Source organism: Panthera pardus, unplaced genomic scaffold (assembly GCF_024362965.1).
Source record: "Panthera pardus isolate Hobbes unplaced genomic scaffold, ASM2436296v1 HiC_scaffold_24, whole genome shotgun sequence".
Classification (NCBI taxonomy): Eukaryota; Metazoa; Chordata; class Mammalia; order Carnivora; family Felidae; genus Panthera; species Panthera pardus.
In genome coordinates, this window is record NW_026526810.1 from 140,116,922 (window position 1) to 140,142,149 (window position 25,228).

The 25,228-nt window shown below is 42.7% G+C and overlaps 1 gene segment (V, D, J or C); it reads right to left on the reverse strand.

Moving 5' to 3' along the window:
• On the reverse strand, nt 1-25,139 carry LOC128772886 (Ig heavy chain V-III region HPC76-like). The segment is given in 4 exon segments: nt 1-173; nt 1,016-1,124; nt 16,824-17,134; nt 25,100-25,139. Coding segments are annotated over 4 exon segments (633 nt in total).
• Between the last annotated feature and the right edge of the window lie 89 nt (nt 25,140-25,228).

The following is a 25,228-nucleotide window of genomic DNA, read 5'->3' on the forward strand; positions in this document are numbered from 1 at the left end:
TTATGGTATAGCAGACATCTTCACCTTTCCCAGAATTTCTGCCACAGCTTTCTTGGCAGTGAATAGTGCGGTCAGTGCATTTTCCATGATAGCAGCAGCCGTCTTCAGTGCACCCGGTTCCATCTTGCATATGGAAGTCACAGGGTACGCCAAGGTCACCCCATGGCAGAACTCTGGAAGATCACGTATATTTTCGATTGGTCTACAGGGTGTCCAAGCAGCGGAGTTGGTGCAGTCTGTATAGCATCTGCCTGTATTCCATTTGCCCCCAGGGGTTCAGATACAATCACGCATACAGCCTAGATTGCTGTAGCACTGGTTGAATGAGCCGCAGTCACACTGCTTTCCTGGATCCACTATGTAGTTTCCATAATGATAGTGGGTCAGGCTTTTATTTAAATGCACCCTTTCAGTGTTGAACATGCACTTGCCTGTTCCACAATTCATTATGTGCTGCATATGAATGAAGGAACAGTTACTGAAAGCTTCCATTATACCAGTTAGTTGGGTCCTAAGGCAGCTGGACCTTTTTTGGCAAGCACATTCATCAGTGTCAATGCACGAGCCACAATTTCTTGCCATCTGATGTGTTGCTATGACAGACAAGAGTAAATAATGTCTGCCTAAATAACCCAGAATGATGGCATATAAGCCATTGGTGGATGGCATATAGAATATACAACTGGACTGCCATGAACCTCATGGGGCCCATCTCAAATCACATTAAGGGTGAATGTGTTTTAAGAAATCGAAAATACTTTCACTCATACTATTGAAGAGGAAAAAAACGGGCTCTGATGCAACACATTATTGCCTGTGTGAGCTTGATGTCTCTCACTATAAATGACCATGAAACCAATAACTTACATCAATAGCATGAAATATGGACTCAATTAAGCTAACTAGCCTTACTAGGAATTGGGCACTTTTTTCCACGTGGTTAACACACTATACATTGTTTTGAAACTGAAAGCAAGTCCTTTGAAAATTCTGTGATGGGATGAACAGAACTTACTAGAGATCCTTGGGGCTGCACTGGCATTTCCTTGAGGAACAGGGGGTCCCCTGTCCTCCTTATATCCCCGGTTATAAGTAGGTCCCATTGCACAGATGTCCTCGACTATCTGAGAAACAAAGTGTTCAAATGATTGGAAATCACCGAGGGGTCTCATTTCATAGGCAAGTTAATCCAACTTCATGATATCTTCAAGGCTGCCATAGCCTGTGTCAATTGTGACCATGGAAAAAGGAATCTCCTCCAGGTAGCTGAGGTAGTAACAGTCTGGAGGCATGAAGGGTTAGTCCACCTGCAAGGCTCCCTGAGCATCCTGAGTCATCATCAGCAGAGTCTGGACCAAAAGAGTTTCTTGTGCCGCATGTGCATAACATGTCTCTTGCTCCAAAACGCAGGCTATAGGACGGACAGCCAGGCCTCTGAATGCCCTTGCTGTGGTGTGGCTCCTTCCTTTGAATTACCATCTCAGAGGAGATGTGGCACCATGAGGGATGCCCTTGAGAACCCTGCACAGGAGCCAGCACTGCCGAGAGTGCAAATAGCAAGAGGGGTGCCCTCAGGGTGACCTGGTCCTCTGCCAGCCTCATGCCCCTGCTCAGGGACATCTGCCAGTGAGAATGGATAAATGGAGGATCCTCAGCAAAGCCAGGTCTAGACCATCAGAGAGAACAGAGGGCTGTGCCAGGTGGCCAGCACCCTGCACGTGGGGGCCACCTGTGGGGTTAGGCAACAGTCCCACGGTGTGGCATTGGGTGACCCTGCACATCAGTTCGGCTGGGGAGGATATGGGAGGGGCAGGTGGGCCATGGTCAAGAGTGGTCACATGGACATGGGTAGGGATTTGGACCCAGAGGCATGGCTCTAGTCAACACCTTTAATCTTTCCTCCAGCTACTTGCATATGGGCTATGCAGTTATATCACCCTTAACTTCTCTACCAATTCCATGTCCTGTGGTACTGCTGGCTCACTTTCTTTGGATGACTACTTTTCCTCATTACGGAGACCACTGCTTTTGCTTCCTTGTGATGCGGAGGTAAACATTGTCAATTTTACCTTTATGGGTGATGCAAAAATCTCTTTGTAGTTTTGTGTGTCTTATTCTCCTTGGCTATTGTTTGTAAGCCATTTGATCCTTTTGGTTTTTGCTTTGAAGGTTCCTCTGAGTTCACTGAGGAAAACATTTGTCAGTATTCTGAGTGATGATTGGTGAACTACAAGGTTGTATTTTAGTATTTTCTTATGCCAGCTGGGGAGAACAGAAAGTACTGCTGACCATGTGTGAGCCCCAGGGGTTTTCTCCTCTAATCCCTTATGGGGGTTCTTTCCTGGCCTCTGGCAGTCTCCTCCCATGTAGTTTGGTTCCCTCTTCAGCTGGAGATGCAGGGAAGTTGAGGTTAATTTGGCAGCTTGCACCATGCAGTCTGCCCATGATCAAAGGATGGTATTGACTATGGCACTGCCTTGTTTAAGTACCCTCTACTGCTTTAAAACGCCCTGGGTCAGGGAGAAACCTCAGAGGTGACGTTTGGACAAGAGTTTGCCTTCTCCCCAGTGGCTGGCCTTCTGAATATAGCTCAAATTCCATTGCCACCCAAACTAAAACTTTGAACATTGACCTTTCCAGCAACAGGCAGCTGAATTTGGGTTTTGATACCAATGAAATGGAGAGTGAAATGGCAGTTTCCAGGGCCTGGCAGGGAGGGTCAATGAGGAGTAGATCTCAAGGGCTATGATTTTGTGTTATGCAAGATGACAAGTTTTAAAGGGGTCTCCACATCATTACCCCTGTAATTATCAATACTGTAATGTATGGTTAAAATTTTGTGAAGAGTGTGGGTCTCATTTTCAGTGAGATCTTACCACAATATAAAAGTGGAAGACACGAGTTTTGCTTCTCACACAGCAGTGTGCTGAACTGCATGGACACACTCTACTGATAAGTTGAAAACAATTAAAAAAAACTTATATGTTTTGAAAACTCACCCTGAGGATATGTCATTTACAGGTATCTTCTTCCATTCCATAGGTTGCTTTTTTGTTTTGTTGATTGTTTCCTTCACTGTGCAGAAGCTTGCTATTTTGAGGCAGTCTCTCTCTATATATAATTTTCTTGTATTATATTAATGTAAATTCAATCTGTTAACATACAGCATAGTACTCATTTTAGGGGTAGAATGTAGAGAACCATCGCATACATATAACACCCAGTTCTCATTTCACCCAGTGCCCTCCTTGATGGCCACATGCCATTTAGCCCACCTCCCCCACTTCCCCTCAGTTTGTTCTCAGTATTTAAGAGTGTCTTCTGGTTTCCTCTCTCTCTGTTTTGATTTATTTTATTTATCCTTTCTGTATGTTGTGTTTCTTCCATTCCACTAATGTGTGAAATCATAGGATATTTGACTTTTTCTGACTGACTTGTTCCACTTAGCATAATACACTGTAGTTCCATCCACATTATTGTAATTGGCAAGATGTCATTCTTTTTGATGGCTAAGTAATATTGCATTGTATATATTTACCACCTCTTCTTTATGCATTCATGTGTTGATGAATATTTGGGCTGTACCACAATTTGTATTTTGTTGATAAGGCTGCCATAAAGATTGGGATGCACGTGCCCTTTCGAATCAGCATTTTGGCATCCTTTGGATACCTTTGGTATCCTTGGATAAATGCAATTGCTTGATCACAGGATAGTTCCGTTTTTCATTTTTTGAGGAATCTCCACACTGTTTTCCAGAGTGGCTGCGCCAGTTTGCATTACCATCAATAGTGCAAAAGGGTTTCGCTTTCTCTGCATCCTTGCTGACATTTTGTGTGTTCTGAATTGTTAATTTTAGTCATTGTGACAGGTGTGAGTTGGTATCTCATTGTGGTTTTGCTTTATATTTCACTGATGAAGAGTGTTGTTGAGCATCTTTATTCGTGTCTTTTTGCCATCTGGATGTCTTCTTTGGAAAAATATGTATTCATGTCTTCTGCCCATTTCTTCACTGGATTATTTGTTTTTTGAGTGTTGAGTTTGGTAAGTTCTTTATAGATTTTGGATACTAACCCATTGTCTGAGATGTCATACAAATATCTCCCCCCATTTTGTCAGTTGCCTTTTAGTGTTGTTGATTTGTTCTTTGCTGTGCAGAAGCTTTTTATCTTGATGAGATCCCAATAGTTTATTTTTGCTATTGTTTCCCTTGCCTCTGGGGACATGTCTAGTAAGAACTTGTTCTGGCCAAGGTCAAAGAGGTTGGTGCCTGTGTCGTCCTCTAGGATTTTGATGGTTTCCTGTCTCCCATTTAGGTCTTTCATTCAAATTGTATTTATTTTGGTGTGTACTGTAAGAAAGTGGTCCAGGTTCATTACAAGTTCACGATGCTGTCCAGTTTTCTCAACACCAGTTTTTGAAGGGACTTTTTCCGTTTGATAGTCTTTCCTGCTCTGTCAAAGATTAGTTGATCATATAGTGATGTGTCCATTTCAGGGTTTTCTAATCTTTTCCATCAATGTATGTGTCTATTTTTTGCCAGTATCATCCTGTCTTGATGACTACAGCATTGTAATATAGCTTGATATCCAGAATTGTGATGCCTCCAGGTTTTTTTCTTTTTCAAGATCTTTGGTTATTTGGGGTCTTTTGTGGTTCCATGATAATTTTAGAGTTATTTGTTCTAGCTCTGGGAAAAATGCTGGTATTATTTGACAGGAAATTGAATTATTTGCATTGAATGTCTAGATTGCTTTGGATAGTATTGTCATTTAACAATGATTTTTCTTTTGATCCATGTGCATGGAATATATTTTCCATTTCTTTGTGTTTTCTTCAATTTCTTCCATAAATGTCCCAGACTTTTCAGAGTACAGATCTTGTACCTCTTTACTTAGGTTTATTTCTAGTATATTATGGTTTTGGTGTAATTTTAAATGGGATTGATTCCTTGATTTCTCTTTCTCCTTCTTTATTATTGGTGTATAGAAATGTAACAAATTTCTATATGTTGATTTTGTATGCTACAAATTTACAGGTTTATTGTAGCAGTTCTAGCGGGGTTTTTTTTGGTGGAGTCTTTAAGGTTTCTATATATGGTATAAAGTTCAACTCCAGAACTGAATAATCCTATTAAAAAATGGCCACAAGACATGAATAAGCATTTTTCCAAATGTGACCTACAGATTGTCAATAAACACATGAAAAGATGGTCAACATCACTCCTCATCAGGGAAATATAAATCTAAACTACAATGAAATATCAACTCACACTGGTCAGAAAGGCTGAACTCAACAGCACAAGAAACAACAGGTGTTGGTGAGGATGCAGAGAAAGAGGATCCTTTTGGAGGTGCTGGTGGGAATGCACACTGGCACAGCCACTATGGAAAACAGCATGGAGGTTCCTTAGAAAGCTAAAAATACAACTCCGTTACGATAGAACAAATGCACTACTAGGTATTTACCCAAAGGATACAAAAATACTAATTTAAGGGAATTGTACCTCTCTGTTTATAACAGCTATGTCACAAACAGCCCAGCTATGGAAACAACCCAGCCGAAGTATGCACTGATTGATGAATGGGTATAGAATACGTGGTATATCTACATAACCCCGTCCACGCACACTGGAATATTTCTCAGCCGCAAAAGGAATGACATTAGCTATTGTTAAGGACAGGGATGGGCCTAGAGAGTATTATATTTACTGAAATAAGTCAGAGAAAGGCCAATACATGATTTCATCCATATGTAGAATTTAAGAAACAACAAATGGGCAAAGGGACAAATAAGAGAGAAGAGGCAAACCAAGAAATAGGCGATTTTTTCAATGTTCACTTATTTATTTAGAGAGAGAATGGGAGGTGGGGCAGAGGCAGATGGGAAGAGAATCCCAAGGAAACGTCGTGCTGTCAGTGCAGAAACCAAAGTGGGGCTCGGTCTCAGGAATGATGAGATCAAGACAAGAGCCCAGATCAAGAGTCGTGGGCCTAACCCATGGAACCACGTAAGCCCCACGAAACAGATACTTAACTATAGGGGAAAAACTGATGGTTACCCTGGGGAGGGTTTGTGGAGGGATGGGGAGGTAGTTGATGGGGATTAAGGGGTGCGCTCGTCACGAACACTGGGTGCTGTATTGCAATGTTGAATCACTATATTTTACACCTGAAAGTAATAGTACATTGCATGTTAACTAACTGGAATTTGAAGAAAAACTCAAATAATGTATTTATAGTGCCTGCAAATGGCCATGTTGGCATACAGCCCATGAAGAAGCATTTATTGCAGAAAATATACTACCAGAAAGAATACCTAGACTATTTGAACTAAGGTATGTTCTTTTCCTTTCCCACCCCAGATCAGCAAGAAGAAACTCCAGTGCAAGTAACTGTGACTATAGGCATGTGCCCCTGAGCCTGGCTGCAACCTCCCCTCCAGACTGTTGTAGCCAATACACACGGTTCCCGGTGACCAGCTCCTGTTCAGAGGACTCTTTCCCAGAGGGACAGGATGTCAGTGACCCTAAGCTGTTTGCTGTTGAGGCCAAGCCCCAGCAGGTGCCACTGAGATGTGCGACTCACTCATTGTTGGCAGCCCCACTCCCAGAAAGGAAGCTCTGCCCTGGGCACAGTCCACTAGGGATGCTGGGAACCTGATCACCCCAGACCTGACTTGTATGGCAGGAGTCTCATGCCACCAGGACAAGCAAGCCACAAGGCAGTGAAGCTGCCAGCCACCCCTAAACAGAGCCCTCAGTTTCCAAACTGTTTGGAATCCTGTTTGTCCCCGACACGCCCTGCAGCTGCAGACCTTTGCCCAGAGTATTGCCCAGGGTAAGGGGGAGATGGAGTAATCCTCTAATCCAAGGAGCAAATCTGTTCCTATAGAACTGACTTCATTTCCAGCTAAGTGTGAGGAAGAAGGTCTGGGCCTCATGTTGTGGGAGAGTGAGGTGCAGGAGACAGATGGTTTCAGTGGAGGATTCCTAACCTACTCCCCCTCACCTGCAGGAGAGAGCCAGAGCCAGGGACAGTGGAGGGAACAGCTCCTGTCAGAACACATATCAGACTATGGTCTCAACTACTCTCCATTCAGAGGAGTCCGAGGTTGTAGGGTTCAGTCTGTGGAGACTCCATACATCAGAGGGTGGTTGAACATAGGAGTGCTGTCAAATGAAGCAGAGTATCTCATCCTGTGGTTTGGGAAAGAAAGAGATAAGGAATGCCCAACCAAACCACTGTCACCATGGTCTGGCTGTGTGAATGTCCCAGGTCACACCACCTCTGTAATTATGGGACTACCGCCCTTCCCTCCACATCATGTCTTTGAGTTTCACCTGATTTCAGGTGTGCATCAGTAGTGTCACAGTTCTCTGGCAAAGCCTCCCATTGATGGAATTTTCGTAGTTGGTTTATTCCTTTATATATAGAAAGACTTTTGCCTTATTCTGAGCTCCTAACACTAAGAAAGATGCTGTAAATATTTACACACCATTTATTTTCTGAGCATGGGATTTCATTCTTCAGGGACAAATACTCGGGAGTGGTATTTCCAGGTTCCTTTTTATGTCATCCATGTATAATTTCATAAGCAACAGCCAACGGTTTTCCAGAGCTGATGTTTGTTTGTCAATCCTTCCTGCATTGTTTGAGGCCCCACGTATGCTGGATTCTCACCTGGATGTTGTTGTCTGAGTTGTTCATAACTGAGCCATTGGGATGTGTGTATAGGGCATCTGTTGCATTCTTGATTTGAATTTCCCTGACAGTCGATGGTGTGAAGAGTCTTCTCCAGTCAGTAACTAATGTGTCTATAAGCTCAAGGATAGGATGTCTACTACACAAGGCTGTGCTTGTTTGATGGAGGTTTGTTTCCTTTTTTCCTATTGACTGTTGAGGGTTCTTAGCATATTCAAGATGCAGGTCCCTTGGTGGTTATGCAATTTGTGAATGTTGTCTCTTACTCTGTAACTTATCTTACTATTGGTATTCACGTGGGCAGATAAGCGGAATTGATTTTCACAAAGTCTATTTATACCATTTCTTTTTATGGGTCTTGTGTTCTTAGCTATAGTTTTCATTTTCTTGATGATTGATTGCTTATGACTAATATTTTTTTAAAATGTTTATTGTTGATAGAGAAACAGAACGTGAGCAGGGAAAAGCAGAGAGAGAGGGAGACACAGAATCTGAAGCAGGCTCCAGGTTCTGAGCTGTCAGCATAGGGCCTGACAACGGGGCTCAAACCCTCAAATTGTGACACCCCGAGACCTGAGCTGAAGTGAGACACTTAACTGACTCAACCATCCAGGCACCCCACTGATTTCTTGACTTACAATGTACTAAAAGTCTTGTTTTTTTTTCTGGTTTCTCTCAATGTTGACATGTTCCCTATTTGGTCTCTGGTGACTTAGAGTTTTGTCGTTTGTTTTTAAATTTATAGACTCTAGCAAATCATTTTCGTGGCATGGTTTTTCCTAATATATGGAAGTTAAGTGGAAATATAGGAAATTGAAGTTCAAATTTCACAAGAGTTGCCATTCTGTGCCTCTTTGGCCAGACTGCTCATCAGATTAGATAGATATGCTCCTGGGGTCAAAAATCACGTTTACCTTTTCAGGTGGTGGGCTTTCTATATGTCTCAGGAGCCGCTGAGCTCTGTGCACACAACTGAGTTCTTGTCACAATTTTTCCTTCGCAATTCTATGTGAAACCCTCAAAATCCATTTTTTGCATTGCCAATTTTAGACACTTCATGAATAGAATGCATTGAAGCTCTTGTATCATTTCCTAAAATCATTTTACTCTTGCGTGTTTGGGACTGTAATTTTTCTTCTTCCTTCCAAGGGGAGCTCATATCTGCATTTGTGGAATTCTTCCAGGCTTCTCATCTCTTCATACTTTCCCAACGTGCTGTGCAATTTTTGACCAAATGAATACTTAGGTTTATTTGTACTCTACCACATTGGGTGATAGGAGCCGCGAGAGAGGCTGCATCATATGTTTTTTTTTTGTCCCCTTGTATGTTACCTGTCATATTGAATGTTTATAGAACTAATAGCCCCTCACTTTCATGAACCACTAACAGGGGACATGGTTCTCTTCAAGGGACAGGAAAGGAAGACAAGGGAGCTGAGACAGCAAGTCGGGGAAGGAACCCCAGAGCTTCTCAGGAAGCGTCAACTGTCCACACTTTCCAGTTCTGCAGATGTGGGTCCCTGCTGAGGCCCAACCTGGGTTCTTGTGCAGGTGTCTGGACAAGCTGCCCATGATGTGTGGGCACAGTGGAGTTGGGAAGGGCAGCTGTGGTTTGAATTCCAGCTCACCTGGCACTGCTGTGAAAATTCATGAGTATGTTAATTTATGTCCACCATCAGTTAGGGATATAATGAGAAAATGCAAGACGTTAGACTCACTACCTTAGATTCCATGTTCATGACAATTTGTGACAACAATTCTCCCTTCCTTTTTTCCACTTTTTAAATTTTTTAAGTTTGTGTTTAAATATTTGTTAGTTAACATATTGTGTAATATTAATTTCAGTAGTAGAATTTATTGGTTCATCACTTACATTAACACCCAGTACTCATCACAACACGGGGCCTCCTTCATCCCCAACACCCATTATCCCATCCCCCACACACCTGCCCTCCAGCAACCGTCAGTTTGGTCTCTAACCTTAGAGTTTATTTTTATGATTTCTTGCTCTTTTTCCCCTTTCCCTAGATCTAAATTCCCCATAGGAGGAAATCATATGGTGTTTGTCATCTTTGACTGACTTACTTTGCTTAGCATGATACCCTGTAGCTGCATCAACATCTTTGCAAATGGCAAGATTTCATTCTTTTTTATGACTGAGTAATATGCCATTCTATACATATAGCAGATTAATCACATGGTGGACTTTTGGTCTCTTTCCTCAGTTTGGCTGTCATAGTTAATGCTGCTGTACACATTGGGGTGCATGTACTTCCTCAAATCAGAAGTTTTGTATGCTTTGGATGAATTCCTAGTAGAGCAATTGCTGGAGTGGAAGGTTGTTTAATTTTTAGTTTTTAAACTGTTTTCTGGAATGGTCCGGGCACTTTGCATTCCCACCAAGAGTATAAAAGGGTTCCCTTCTCTCCTCACCCTCATCAATATCCGTTGTTTCCTGAGTTGTTAATTGTAGCCATTCTGACAGGTGTGCGGTCATCTCTCATTGTAGTTTTGATTTGTAATTCCCTGATGATGAGTGATGTTGAGCGAATGTTCGTGTGTCGGTTAGCCATCTGAATGCTTTGTTTGGAAAAGTATCTCCTCATGTCTTCTGACCATTTCTTCACTGGATTCTTTGTATTTTGGGTGTTGAGTTTGAGAAGTTTTTTTTTTATAGATTTTGGATAGTAAGCCTTTATCAGATATGTGGCTTGCAAATACCTTTTTAATTTCTGTAGAATGCCTTTTAGATTAGTTGATTGTTTTTTTAGCTGTGCAGAAGGTTTTCATTTTGATGAGGTCCCAGTAGTTCAAGTGTGCTGTTGTTTCCCTTGCCTCTCAAGACATGTCTAGTAAGAGGTTGCTATGTCCCAAGTCCAGGAGGTTGCTGCCTGTTCTCCTCTAGGATTTGATGGTGTCCTGTCTCACATTTAGGTCTTTCACCCATTTGGATTTATTTTTGTGTATGGAGTAAGAAAGTGGTTCAGTTTCATTCTTCTGCATGTTCTGGTCCAGTTTTCCCAACACCCTCTGTTGACAAGGCTGTCTTTTTTCCCATTACATAGTCTTTCCTACTTCATCCAAGATGAGGTGGCCATACATTTGTGAGTCCATATCTGGGTTTACTCTTCTGTTCTCTTGATCTATGTGTCTCTTTTGTGCTTGTAGCTTACTGTCTTGATAAGTACAGCTTTGTAATATAGCATGAAATCCATAATCATGAAGCCACAGTTTCTTTGTGTAGCAGAGACATTTCAACACTACTTGCTCCTTAAATCCATGAACATGAAGGTGTTTCCATTTCTATGTGTCATCCTCAGTTTCTTTCACCGTTTTTAGAGTCTTCAGATTATGGATATTTTAACTCTTTAGGTATCCTATTATATTTGGTGCAGTTGTAAATGGCATGGATAGTTTTTTTATTTTTCTTTCTGTTTATTCATTATTGCTGTGTAGAAATGCAGCCGATTTCAGTATGTTGATACTGTATCTTGTGACTTTGCTGAATTTGTGTATCAGTTCTTGCAATATTTTGGTGGAGTCTTGAGTTTTTTATATACAGTGTCATGTTATCTGTGAAGAGGGAATGTTTGACTTCTTCTTTTCTAACTTGAATGCCTTTATTTATTTATTTATTTATTTATTTATTTATTTATTTTTGTTGTCTGTTTTTGAGGATAAGACTTTCACTGCTGTGTTAAGTAGAATGATGGGAGTGGACGTCCCTCTTGTGTTCCTGATAGTAGAGGAAAAAGTTTTTTTCCCCACTGAGGATATTAGCTGTGGGGTTTTCATGTATGGACTTTATGATGTTGAGGTGTGTTTCCTCTACCCCTTGTTGAGGGTTTTATCAAGAATGGATGCTGTACTATGTCAATTTTTTTTTTCATCTATTGAGAGGGTCATATCATTCGTATCCTTTCTCTGATTGATGGTATGTATTACATTGATTTATTTGTGACTATTGAACCACCCTTACAGCCAAGGAATAAATCCCACCTGGTCACATTAAAGGATCCTTTTAATGTATTGGTGGATTCAATTTGCAAGTATTCTCTTTCTTTTTTTTGTTAACGTTTATTTATTTTTGAGACAGAGAGAGACAGAGCATGAATGGGGGAGGGTCAGAGAGAGGGAGACACAGAATCTGAAACAGGCTCCAGGCTCTGAGCTCTCAGCACAGAGCCCACGCGGGACTCGAACTCACGGAACGTGAGATTACGACCTGAGCCAAAGTCGGACACTTAACCAACTGAGCCACCCAGGCGCCCCTGCAAGTATTTTCTTGACAATTGTTGCATTCTTGCTCATTAGGGCTAGTGGCCTGTAAGTCTCATTTTTAGTGGGGTTTAATCTGGTTTAAAACTGTGATCATACTCATCTTGTAGAATGAATTTGGAAGTTTTCTTTCCATTTCTATTATTTGGAACAGTTTGTGAAGACAGGAATATTCTATTCTACTTAAATAGAATATTTCACACTCTTGTTAAATATCTGGTAGAATTCACCTGTGAACCTATCTGGCCCTGGATTTTTGTGTGTCAGTAGATTTTTGATTAAAGATTCAAATTCTTTGCTCATTATCAGTCTGTTCACGTTTTCTATTTCTTCCTTTTTCAGTTTAGGTAGTCTTCATTATTCTGGGAATTTATCCATTTCCTCCAGATTGCCCAATTTGTGGGCATATAAATCTCCAAACTATTGTCTCATAGATGTATTTCTGTGGTGTCAGTCGCGATGTCTCCTCTCAAATTCTGATTATATTTACTTTCGTCCTTTCTCTTTTGTTTTTGCCAAGTCTGCCCATGGGTTTTCATTTTTATTTATTCTTACAGAAACCAGCTTATAGTTTCATTCATCTGTTCTACTGTTTTTCTTTGTTTCTATATCATTTATTTCTTCTCTAATCTTTTTTGTTTACCTGTTCCTGCTGGCTTTAGGGTTCATTTGTTGTTCTTTTCCTAGTTTCTTTAGTTGTAAAGTGGTTGTGTGTTTGAGACTTTTCTTCTTTCTTGAGTTTGGCCTGTACTGCTATATAATTCACTCTTCCATCAACTTTGCTGCATCCAGATGGTTTGGAACTGGCATGTTTTCATTTTCATTTGCTTCCATGTATTTTTTATTGCTTCTGTAATTTCCTGAAAATCTCATTCAGCTTTTACTACAATGTTCTTTAACCTAATGTTTTGGTGGTGTTGCCCAAATTTTTCTTGTGGTCGACTTTAAGTTTCATAGTGTTGTGGTTTGAAAATACGCATGGAATGATCTCAGTCTTTTTGTACTTGTAGAGGGCTGATTTGTGACATAGTATGTGATCTGTTCTGGAGAATGTTCCATGCACACTCAAAAAGAATGTGTATTCTGGTGCTTTAGGATGGAATGTTCTGAATATATCTGTTAAGTCCATTCAGTCCATGTGTCTTTCAAAGCCATTGTTTCCTTATTGATTTTCAGCTTAGATTGTCTTTCCATTGTTGTAAGTGGAGTGTTAATGTTCTCTATTATTACTATTGTCTATTATCAATGAGTTTCTTTATGTTTCTTATTAATTGAGTTATATATTTCAGTGCTTACATTTTTGGGGTATAAATATTTAAAGCTTCAGATCTTCTTGTTGGATAGACCCCTTTATGATGATATACTGCCTTCCTGATCTCTTGTAACAAACTTTGGTTTGAAAACTGGGTAGTGTGATATGAGTGTGGTACTACAACTTTCTTTTGACGTCCATTAGTATGATAAATTGTTTACCCTCCCCTCACTTTCAATCTACAGGTGTTTTAGGTTGAAAATGAGTCAATCGTGTGCAGTGTGTAGAAGGATCTTGTATTTGTTTTTATCCATTCCGGTATCCTATGTCTTTTGATTGGAGCATTTTGCCCATGTACATTCACGGTAATTATTGATAGATATAAACTTAGTGCCATAGTGTTACCTCCAAAGTCATTGTTTCTGGAGATTTTCTCTGCTTATTTCTAGTCTTTGTTACTTTTAGTCTTCCTTTCCCACTCAAAGGGTCCCCTTTAATTTCTCACAGGGCTGATTTAGAGGCCATGAACTCCTTGGGTTTTGTTTGTCTGGGAAATTCTATCACTCCTTGTATCTGAATGATTGCCTTACTGGAGAAAGTATTCTTAGCTGCATAATTTTCAATTGCGCATGTTGAGGATATGATGCCACTCCCTACTTGCATGAAGGTTTCTGTAGAGACATCTGCCATAGTTTTTTTTTTTTTTTTTAATCTTCCCTTGTTAGTTGGCAACTTCTTTTGTGTTGATGCTTTTATGGTTTTTCTTTATCTGGATATTTTGCCATTTTCCTATGATATGTCTCAGTGTTGGCCTGCTTTTTATTTAATTTTTTATTTTAATGGGTGTTCTCTTTGCCTCCTAGATGTGGACGTCCGTTTCCTTCCCCAGCTTGTGGAAATTTTCACTATAATTCACTCAGCTCAAATGTATCCCCTTTTTCTCCCTCTTATTCTTTTGGGACTCCTTTCAAAAGAATGTTATTACAGTTTATGGAGTTGCCGATTTCCCTAAGTGTACGTTTGTGATGCAGTATTTTACTTTTCCTCTTCTTTCCAGCTTCATTTCCCCCATACTTTTATCTTCTATGTCCCTTCCTCATTCATCTGCTTCTTTCCACCTTGAGGTCATTATATCCAATCAGTTTCACATCTCGGTTGCAACATTTAAAATTTCATCCTGACTAGTTTTTAGGTCTTTTCTCTTTGCAGTAAGCGTATCCTTCATGTCTCATATATTTTCCTCAAGCACAGCTAGTATCCTTATGATACTTTTTGAAAATCCTGTTTCATTATGAGAGTTTTTAGAAATTCTGTTTGAGGCACATTAGTTTATGTGTTTTAATTATATCCCTCACAATGACCTTTTATCGTTTTTTCTTTTAGGATGAATTCCTCCATCATGTTGTTGTCTATGTCTCTGCCTTCTTAAATGTTTTAGAAAATCCTGTTATCTTTTCTGCTTCTAGGGTAGTATCTTTATTGAGGAGTGTTCACATACTGTCCACGGCCTGACACTTCAGGAAGCATTTGTTTTATGTTCCGTGGCACTGTGCTGTCGTGTTTTGGCTGCTCTGTCCCTCAGGACAGTCCTCTGCAGAGTTTCTTCTTGCCTCCAGTGTGGAGTGTTGGACCTTGTCCCCAGTGTTGTGAGTTTTAACTAGGTGAGTTTGGTCTGCTTGTTAAAAGAGGCTAATTCCTATTTCCCCTATAGGTGAGGATATGCGTCACTGTATGATCAGCTGACTTGGTGAGTGTGGGGGTTTACGGTGGTCTTTGGTCTACGTAGGTCTTCACCCTATGGTGAAGGGGTGCAGTGGTGGTCTGGTTGCCAGGCACTCTTTCCTAGTAAGCAAGCACTTGATGGGGGCTGGAGTAGGTGGAGCTTGGTGTTAGTGGCTCAGCTTGCACTGGGGATGCTGTGCTGCTGAGTGAAATCTGTCCATGCTGATTGGTGGGAGGAAATATTGGCATCAGCTCCCTCTCTAGTCCCTGGAGTTGGAGGTCCCAGCCTCCCCTGTTCAGGAAGCCCTCACACAGAGAGAACACTTGTGGGTCCCAGGCTTCCATCAGAATTTATTTCACCCTGTCTGCGTCCAAGCCATTGGCCCATCTGGTGGCACAGGGCTCTTATGTTTTATCTCAGGAGCTCTAGCTGGGTTTGAAAACTCCAAATTGTGTGAACTCAATATGACAGGGACCCCACTGATCCTCTGGGAGAGGGTCTTGATGTGCTGTGCCTGGAGCTGATTTACCCCAGATGGGCAGCTGCATCAATAGTAGGGGCTTGGAGTGCATGGTGAAGAACAACCAGAAGGCAGCGTCCAGCTTGCTGCTCTCAGAAGAGGCTCCTCTGCTAATGATCAGGGAACTTTAATGGTGCCTGTCAGCTCTCCTGTCCTATGAGAGGCAATGCCCCGTCTCCCAAATGCACTCCACGAAGGGAATTGTCTCTCCCCATGCGACCCAGGGGATACTCAGACCACAGTTCCCCTTATGGGCCTCTGCCCTCATCCACAGGAGCACTGCTGTGCCCACCTGACTCCACCCCAATGATGGGATTGACTTTTAAATCTTCAGTCTTCGAGCTCCATGTTTACAGCAGGTTGACTTGTCATGATTAACTTTATAGGTTATCTTGACTGTGTCATGGGTGCCCAGATTCACCACTGTTTCTGTGGATGTCTGTGATGTGTTCCAGAAGAGATTGGCATTTCCATCCATGGTTTCTTTCGGCCTGGGCACCACCCATTCCATTAAGTTTGTGAATAGAATCTGATGCAGATGGAGGAGAAATTCCCTCATTTTTACTTCCCATGTGCTTGTTTGAACTGGAATATTGGTCTCCTCTGGCCCTTTTTCTGAGAGTTACATTATCAGCTCTCCACGTTCTGAGACTAGACACTAGTCAGAATCAGACAAGAATTACATCACGGGTTTTCCTGAGTCTTCAGCTTGTGACAGTAGATCATGGGTCTTCTCAACATATTTAGTTATGGAAACCAATGACATTTGGGTTGTGTTCCTCTGGGGAATCTTGACTAATACATGGAGATTGTTTGTCTCTCCTTTAGAGTAATTGAATAAAGCTGTAGCTCATTTAAAGTCCTGAGTAGCAAAGGGCTATGAAGAAAGTGTCACGTTGTTTGACTGGGACAAGGGCTGGGTGAGGATAAGGAGGAGCTGTGGGATCCTGTGGTCCTGGCTGCACAGGGAGCGCATGTGGGAATCCTGTAAATGTGCAGCTGTTGTGCCTCAGGAAATCTGTAAGTCACTCATATTGAGGGACCAGAGTAAGCAAGTGCAAACAACTGTGTCTTTGTGCATGTTAGTCTAGTTTCCCTATGACAACCCAGTTGCTAATTCAGAGAGTTAATAGGTAAACACAGAATCATATAACCAGGGAGGCTCCCTGGGGAAACTGCTGTGTGGAGAGGAAGCCCCAGACCCTGACAGGAAAACTGCCTGTAACCTCCATGTGCACCTGCCTCTGGAAACACAAACCAGAATTGTACATAGTGTGCGCCCCCTGGTGGTGCTGATCCCCTCCTTCAGGGAGGTTTGTGTCTGGGCTCGCAGTGATGTCCCCTCACTGTGTCTTTCGCACAGTAATATGTGGCCGTGTCCTCGGTCTTGAGGTTGTTCATCTGCAGATACAGCGTGTTCTTGGCGTTGTCTCTGGAGATGGTGAATCGGCCCTTCACGGAGTCTGCGTAGTTTGTACTACTTCCACTACCACTAATTGCTGCGACCCACTGCAGCCCCTTCCCTGGAGCCTGGCGGACCCAGCCCATTGCATAGCTACTGAAGGTGAATCCAGAGGCCACACAGGTGAGTCTCAGGGACCCCCCAGGCTTCACCAGGTCTCCCCCAGACTCCACCAGCTGCACGTCACACTGGACACCTACAGACACAAGACACCTTGGTCAGGAAACTGTCACACATCCACTCTTTCTCAGTCATGTCCACTCACAGACTAAGTGTCCCTCGTTCACCATGAATTACCTTTTAAAAGAGCAACCAGGAACACCCAGCCCAGCACAAACTCCATGGTGAGGTGTGTGTGTTCTGTGCTGATCACAGAATGGGAACACCTGGGACTCCGGGGGCTGGGGCTCCTCTCCCAGCTGCAGAGTCTGGATGGGCTGGTTTTATCAGCACAGAGAGGACCCCATTTGCATGTGCCCTGACATATATATCAAGCTCCAGTCTTAGATTTGATTCTTTAAAAGTGAACAACAGGGTTAGGGACGCACTTGTAGTTTAGTTTGTGTAGATGGTGCTTTGACAATATGAATAATTGTATCCAGTGAGTACAGGTGTATTTGCAGTCCTGTGTGCATTTTTACAGGTCTTTCATCAACATAGATCATTTTCACTCTACAAGTATTTTACATACTTTTTGAAGTTTAACCCAAAATACTTTATTCTGCCATTTTCACTTGTATAATTTTGTTATTTATTTTGCATGTATTTTCATGCTGGTGTGTAGAATCACAGGTGGTTTGTTTTTATTTATTTTCTTTGTTCATTTTGCATCCTGCTCTTTTCCTCATTTATAAAAACTGGTTCTAATATTTTTTGTGGTATCTCTAGGGTTTTGTTATGTTTAAGATCAATGTCACCTGCAAACATGTAATTTTCCTTCCTCCTTACTGATTTAAATGTCTTTTATTTTTTTTATTCCCTATTTTTTTCTGGTTATGTCTTCCAATGGTAGGAGAAGAAAGCTTTTCCCTTCTTTTCTTCTGGGATTTAGCCAGTGTAAGGATTCAATTGACATAAGACATATCTACAGGAGAGAATAAATTTCATTTTGTAAGTGCATGGCCTTCCTAATGACATGACACCCAGAGAAAGGACAAAGCAGGTGGCACTTGTGTCTTTCAGACAAAAAAAAACATTGGGTTTGGCAAGAGTTAAGTTTGGGGTCACCAAGTAAGTAGGTTTGTTTGCATAGCCTTCTTGTCCCTGTACTCTTTATTCTGGTTGTAACGATGGTTCTTCCCTCTTGGTACATGGGAGGGAGATTTATATCCTGCTGACAAGGGACAATGGAGAGTCTGAGTGTACTTGGACTCTTTCTCAAGTGACTTTCACCCAAATAAGCAGTGTGACAAGATGACATAGTTTGAGGTGGCATATGTATTCTTCACGTTACATGGGGAACACTTATGTTAGGGGTGACCATCATTGCCTGGCTCCTGATTTGACAGGAAAGCCTTCAGCATTTTACCGTTCAATATGCTGTCAGGTGTGGGCTTTTCATAGTGGCCATGATCATGTGGAGGTAATTTCCTTCAGTCCCTTTTTAATTGGGTTCTTTTTAAATGATGAACATGTGTTGAATTTTGTCTAATGTTTTTTTGAATCAATTAATGATGGCTTTGATTCAGTCATTCCCTCTGTTAATGGAGGACGTCACATTTATGCATCTGTGTATGTTGAAGGATCCTTGCATCCCTGGAGTGAATCCCACTGGATTATGTTGTATGATCCTCTCAATGTTCTGTTGAATTCAGTATGCTCAGATTTTGTGAAGGAATTTTGCATGTATGTTCATTTGAGATAGTGACCTGTAGTTTCCCGTCTTGTGGTGTCTTTCTTTGGTTTTGGTGTGAAAACAATGCTGTCCTCACAAATTTCATTTGGGAGTGCTGTTTTTTTATCAGTGGTTTGTAATAGTTTGAGAAATATTGGCATTAATTCCTCTTTAAATACTTAGTAGAAGTTTTGATAAAGCCTTGGACTCCTAGGCAGATTTTTTGCAGGGTGAGGTTTTAGATAGAGAAATCTTATTAATTTTTCTTTTGTTCCTTTTGTATTTTTCCATGAAGCAGTCTTGGTGGCCTGCCTTATGGCATAAAATGTGTAATTTGTTCCTGGTGATCTAATTGTTGGCCTATAAATACCTAAGTTTTTCTTTAATGATCGTTTCCATGTCTTTAGTTCAGTTATGTCTCCTCTTTCCATTCTGATTGCATTTGTTTCAGTCTTCCCTGTTTCCCCAGGCTACCTATTTGTTTCAAATTTTACTTACTTTTCCAAATACAAATTTTTATGTAATTTATCTGTTTTCTGAATTTGTGATAGTCTCTATTTTCTGTCTGCTTTATCTTTTTATGGTATTTTTATGTTTATCTTGTTATGTCAGTAAAAATGCCAATGGGTTTTTTAAGGAACCTGAAAAATATACAATTCATATGAAAGCACACAACACATGGAAGCAACAAAACAATCATGACGTCGAGAGAACCTGGAGACATCACACTTCTCTCTTTCTAAAGATATTGCAGAGGTACATTAACCACAACAGTGTGCTGCTGGCATCAAATGAGATATTTAGACCAGTGGAGCTCATTACGGAGCCCAGAAGTAGAAGTTTGCAGATGCAGTGAGCAAATCCTCCACGAGATTTCCAACAATGCACAGTGGGGGGAGGATAGTGTCTCTTAAACATGGTGTTGACTAGGGGCACCTGTGTGGCTTGGTAGGTTAAGCATCCCACTTCCACTCAGGTCATGATCTCATGGTTTGTGGGTTCGAGCCTCACATCAGGCTCCTGCTGACAGCTCAGGACATGGATTCTGTTTCTGCCTCTATCTCTGTGCCTCCCTACTCATGATCTGTCTCTCTCCCTCAAAAACAAAGTAAAAATTAAAAAATAGTATTGATACATACATGCAAAATAATAACATTTGGCCATAATCTTTCTTCATACATATACGTCGACACAAAAAAAATCTCAAAATGGATGAAGGATTAAGAACAACACTTGAACCTAAATGCCTTCAAAGAAAACATGAAAGATGAATATGATGACATTCACTTGAGAATAATTGATTTGATATAAAAGCAAAGTCACAGAGAACAAAGCATGCAAGGGGGGCTACACCATACTAGAAAAGGGGCAAGCAAATATTTGTAGAGCTAGAAGGAAGTCTATGGGCGGGTAGCCCCTCCCTGCCCACTGGGGCTCTCCAGATGGATTTGACAAATTGGGTTCCTCATTGGTAAATGGCTGCTTGTTTGGTGGATGGACTGATGCTGACTGACTGGACATGCCATTGCCACGACTGTGGTAAAGAATGTAATGCCTGAAATGGTTCCTGGATTTGCCATTCCATTATGGATTTAGCTAGACCAAGGAACTCACTTCAGCACATAGACAAACTACGTACTTGCAAAGACTTGGGGTGATAATTAGAATTACATACCCCACATCATCCTTAATCATCACAGAAGCAGACGATGAGGATATGTGGATTAGGGGAACAGATATGGAACATGAAAAAGTAGACACAAAATTCCTTCAGGAAAAATCCACCTGGAAACTGGCCTGGAACATCCAGAATCATTGTCCTTGGCCCTTAATGAGATTTGGAATGCTCCAAATAGCAGGCAGGGACTGACCCCCTTTGCAACAGTATTTTAGAAAGGAGTCCTTAACCCTTTCTTCCCTGATTGAGTGAACTTTATGATAACTCATATGACCAAGTTGATGCCATGCATAGCCATGTCCAAGAAGTAACAGGTGCACTTGGGTTATATCATCCATAGACAATAAGAACATGGCCTCTGCCACAGCCTAGCCATGCAACCCTTTCTACAGAATATGGGATGCTCATCAAGTCTTCAGAGAGCACCCAGTGCCACCTCGCTGAGAAGGACCTTATGACGAACTGCTAACCGACTACACTGCCATCAGAATTAGGGAAAGATTCTTCTGGATTCATGGCAGCTGCACAAAATAGTTCCAGAAAATGCCATCGTCAAGATCCTGGATGGCCATCCCCACAACGACCATAGGTAAGGATTCCCAGAGCCAATTCCCAGGCTCTGGAAACACATGGCATCACATAGTAGGTCATGGATCAAAAAACTGCATTTCCACCGAGTTTCATTTTCCGGCTCTTTCCTGTCAGGAAAAAAAAACACTTTTTAAAATGGTGCCTACCCTTTCCCCCACTATTAAAAGACTGACTACATTTCCTGCTCTCCCTCTGAACCTCTATGTCTGTCTGTCTTCAGACTGCATCTGCCCCATTCACCTGTGTAGTTATCTCAGCAGGTCAGACACAGACCCTTACACCAGTTTTCCAAGTCCTGTCTACAGTAAATAATCAGTCTGATTGTCAATTGTTTTGACATCAGGATAGCAAGTAAGCCCCCAAAGTAGTGTTATTTCCTGCCAATGCAAGCAGGTGAATGCACCATGTGGATGGACAAATGGAAGGGTGTGGTATCCACAACCAGAACGACAATGTCACTCTGCCTTTCCTTCCACTGCATTGATTGGGACCACAACTTTGATGGAAGCTTCAGGATGGTCCTTTGCTCAGGTGAAGTATTGGGAGAGAATATTTCCCTTTGTATGAAGACAGTCATGGTGCTAGGTTCTCTCTCTCGGTGACGTAGCAAGGCAGTCTGGTGCCAGGTGGTCACAAGGTGCTCCAGCATAACCCCCATGGCACAAAAACTTTCCAGATCACAAAATGTTTCATTGGCACTCAGACTACCTGTGCATCAAGTGACATAGCTCAGCCACTTCCAGGTAAGGCTGCCTAACAGCACAAGTCATATGAGAGTAGACCGAAAATCTGGAGTAGCTCAGTCAGGTGACAAAACCCACCTTATAGCTGCTGAAGGGCTGCAGGCCTCCCGTGTCTCACAAACTTTCAGGAATGCATGATAATTGACCAGTGACAGTGACCCTCACTTGCCCAGACCAGTGGGAACACATGACAGGCTCTACATGAGCTGGTCAGGCTAACATCTTGGCACTGTTTGGACTGTTAGGAATTCCCAAGGCAGCAGGGTAGAGATGTATAGGTTGAGAGCAGACTGTGGCTGGGACTCCTTGGTCATCGATGCTGAATGGGACATACTGGCTAGCTCAGTCATGACAGAGTCTCCCCTGTGGCCCTTTAGATACCCTCAACTGCCTAGACAGTCTTGGGAATGTGAGCCATCTTATGGACAGCTGGGAATTTACATTTCAGTAGTCAAGTGTAAAGCGCCACCTGTTAGGAGGGGGCTTTAATGCCCGTCAAGTGGGTAGACTGAAAGGAGAAATGGTGTGTTTAATGTCCCCCCTCCTTCAGTAAATCTTGAATTATGGGGTTCAATTACTCAGTCCTCTATTGCGCACAATATTGATGTGCATATACTGTCTTAATTGGATGTGTGGGGGGGGTTGCAATTTGCAGTCCTACAGACTCCTGATATGTAGTTCCCCCCAGGAAATCCAGGCACTGGGTTTGTTCCCACTGGCCTTGATGGCATGTGAGGGCATCCACATCATTAACAAGACAATGCACGGTCAAAGGGGCCACAGTTGCTAAAAGAGATTCAGTAAAGATTCTTCCAATAGTGACATCAAAGCAATGATGAGACCCTTCTACTATCCCTCCCTTTATACCTAGTAAGCTAAAGGGCACCACACTTTTATTTGGAGGGGTTCCTGGGAAGCACTGTACCTTGGCTTCAGGGTCAATGAGAGAAATAAAGTGTTCTCTGTGTCTGTGTCCTACACGGTAATTACAGAAGTGTAGGGGCAGTTGTCCCAGGAGGAAGGACATACTCCACAAACCTCCAGGTCCCTAGGCAGGGGCCTTGGCATCTCCCCACCCACTGGGATCCCAGCTCCCCACTACCAGGGCTGTCCTGTCAAGAGATGTGATGGCACCCACCCGAAGGGTAGGAACAGCATTCTCTCGAAGATCCCAAAGAGTCTGATCAAAGTTTCTGACTTGTGTTCAGGCTGTCCTGAGATTAAGTCACTAGGGACCCCTCTTCTCAGAGCTGTGCATAAAGAGAAGTGTGGGCATCATCTCTAGAGCAAGAGATCTGGGTTGAAGTTCCACCCCTTGAATGGGGCACTGCTGGGACCCTCCTGTGGGCTCCTATCTATGGAGGTGGTGATCCCATCAGCTTTTGCAGAAAAGAAGTCTTGGGCTTCTTGAAAATTCTCCTTTTCACATCTGACTATGGCATGCATGCTAATGCCTGCTACACTACAGCTGGTATTTCCATGAACTGTATTGGCACAAGGCTTAAGATCAGAGTAGTCCTTCAAGAAGAACTCCTTAGATTCTATTGTCAAGTGCCTCTCCTCCAGGTGGAAATGGACAAGGGCTCATGGGCGCATGACATAAGGCAAAAACAAAACAAAACACAACAAAACCCAAAACCCACACCCATTGAATTGTCCCCATTCTATCTTAGAGTTGGATTGCATCACCTGGGCTTGACCTCTCCCAGTGGGCCTGTGCTGTCGTGCCATAAAAATCCAAGTCCGGAGAATCAGAGCTTCTTTCTTCCTACCTCTGTGGGCTCTGGGGCCCTAGGGAGCCTCTTCCTCAGAGCCTTCCCCTTTTTCCTTGGTGTGTGTCTCTTGCCATGTGCCTTGGGGTGATTGTCAGAGCCTTTTGATACAGTGAAAAGACTGGAAGCTCTGTAGGTTGTCTCTAAGTAAACAGGCCGCTGATACCTTGAGCTTTTCAGTGATTTATGAATCTGGGGCACTTGGACCAATCCAGACAGCTGTAGCATGTCAAGTGCTTAAAGCAACAGCTTGAAGCCAATTGTGAAGACCCACTAGAGCCAATCAATGTCCTTGTCTCCCTCCCTTTGGATAAATGATTCCAGGAAACCTTGCATTTTCATGATGGTGTAGTGCCTGTCACCATTTCTCTCTTTCACACTGGTCCGTGGATATGTTGGTGTAGTGAAGACCTGGGATAGAAGTTAACTCTTCCCAGACACGTGTGATTAGGCCTCCCACACTGCACTGTCCCCCTCAACACCTGTCAAATAGGGAGCCATTGTCAACAGCAGTGACGAATACAGCCAGTAGGGGGAGGTTGCCTTGGTCGTGTCCTCCACCCAGAGAGACATGATGCTCCTGGTAGAGTTGCCTCTGTCACTAGGTAGGCATGGCTAAGCAAACACAACACCAGGGTACTGGCTGCAACACAGTGGACCCAGCAGCTGGCGTCTTCTTCGACACTAATCTAGGCATATGGTCTTCGGTGTCCAGCAATATCTCACTTGGAGATGAGTAGGAAATACACACCTCTGGAACCCTAGGATGGTGCCTGATTGTTGGTCTCTGCAGGGAGTCTGACCTTTTATGGCACTGGTAACTTAGGGTAGGGGTTTCTGGCAACACGTGGCATCAGCCCAAAGCAAAGCTACAGACCACCGGCAAGCTCCAGCTCCTTCCCAGAGCAGCTGAGATGTGGGGGTGAGAAACGAGTGAGCCATTTTCAGTGCTAACACATTGTTGGAGGGCACCACCTAGGCCCCCAATCCCATCCCTGGGGACAAATGTGTTGGGGACCCCAGCTGTTGTACAAAATTAAGAACATGTAGACTGTATCCTGCTGAAGGAATAGGGAAGAGCCATTGCTCAGGGGATGGATAGGCAGCTCCCTAGGCATCTGAGCTCTGGCTTTGGATACATGAGATGCATGGGGCCCTCCTGACTCAAGGTGGGGTTTCCGTGCACCCCCAACAAAGGAAATGGAGGCACAGGATTTATGACTCACAGGGCCCAGAAGCAAGGGTACACAAGGACCTTGGGAAGGGCATGCCTCCTTCACACAGTCCCAGTGATCAGGGCACAGAAAACAGGGTAGCAAGTACCTGATTACTTGAGAATGGATGGGGCTGAAGTCCCTAACTTTTCACAGGCTCACCTCTGTGTGGTTATTTGAGAAGGCTCTCAGAAAGCCAGTGGGAATCCTAGGCAGATCCTTATCTAAGGTTAAACTCACTGAAAAGTAGGCAAGAGAAAGAGAGCAGGGATTCACATTGATCGGGCTCCAACTGGATGCCAGAGTCATCCATAGGCACTTGTGCCTACCTTTCTGATTCATTTCATTTGGTGCTCCTTTAAACCTCATGGTCTCAGTCTCCCACATTTGAAATTTGCTCTCCAGGGAGGCACAGCTTGTGCTAGGTGGAACCTAATGCCAGTCCCCTTCCCTCACAG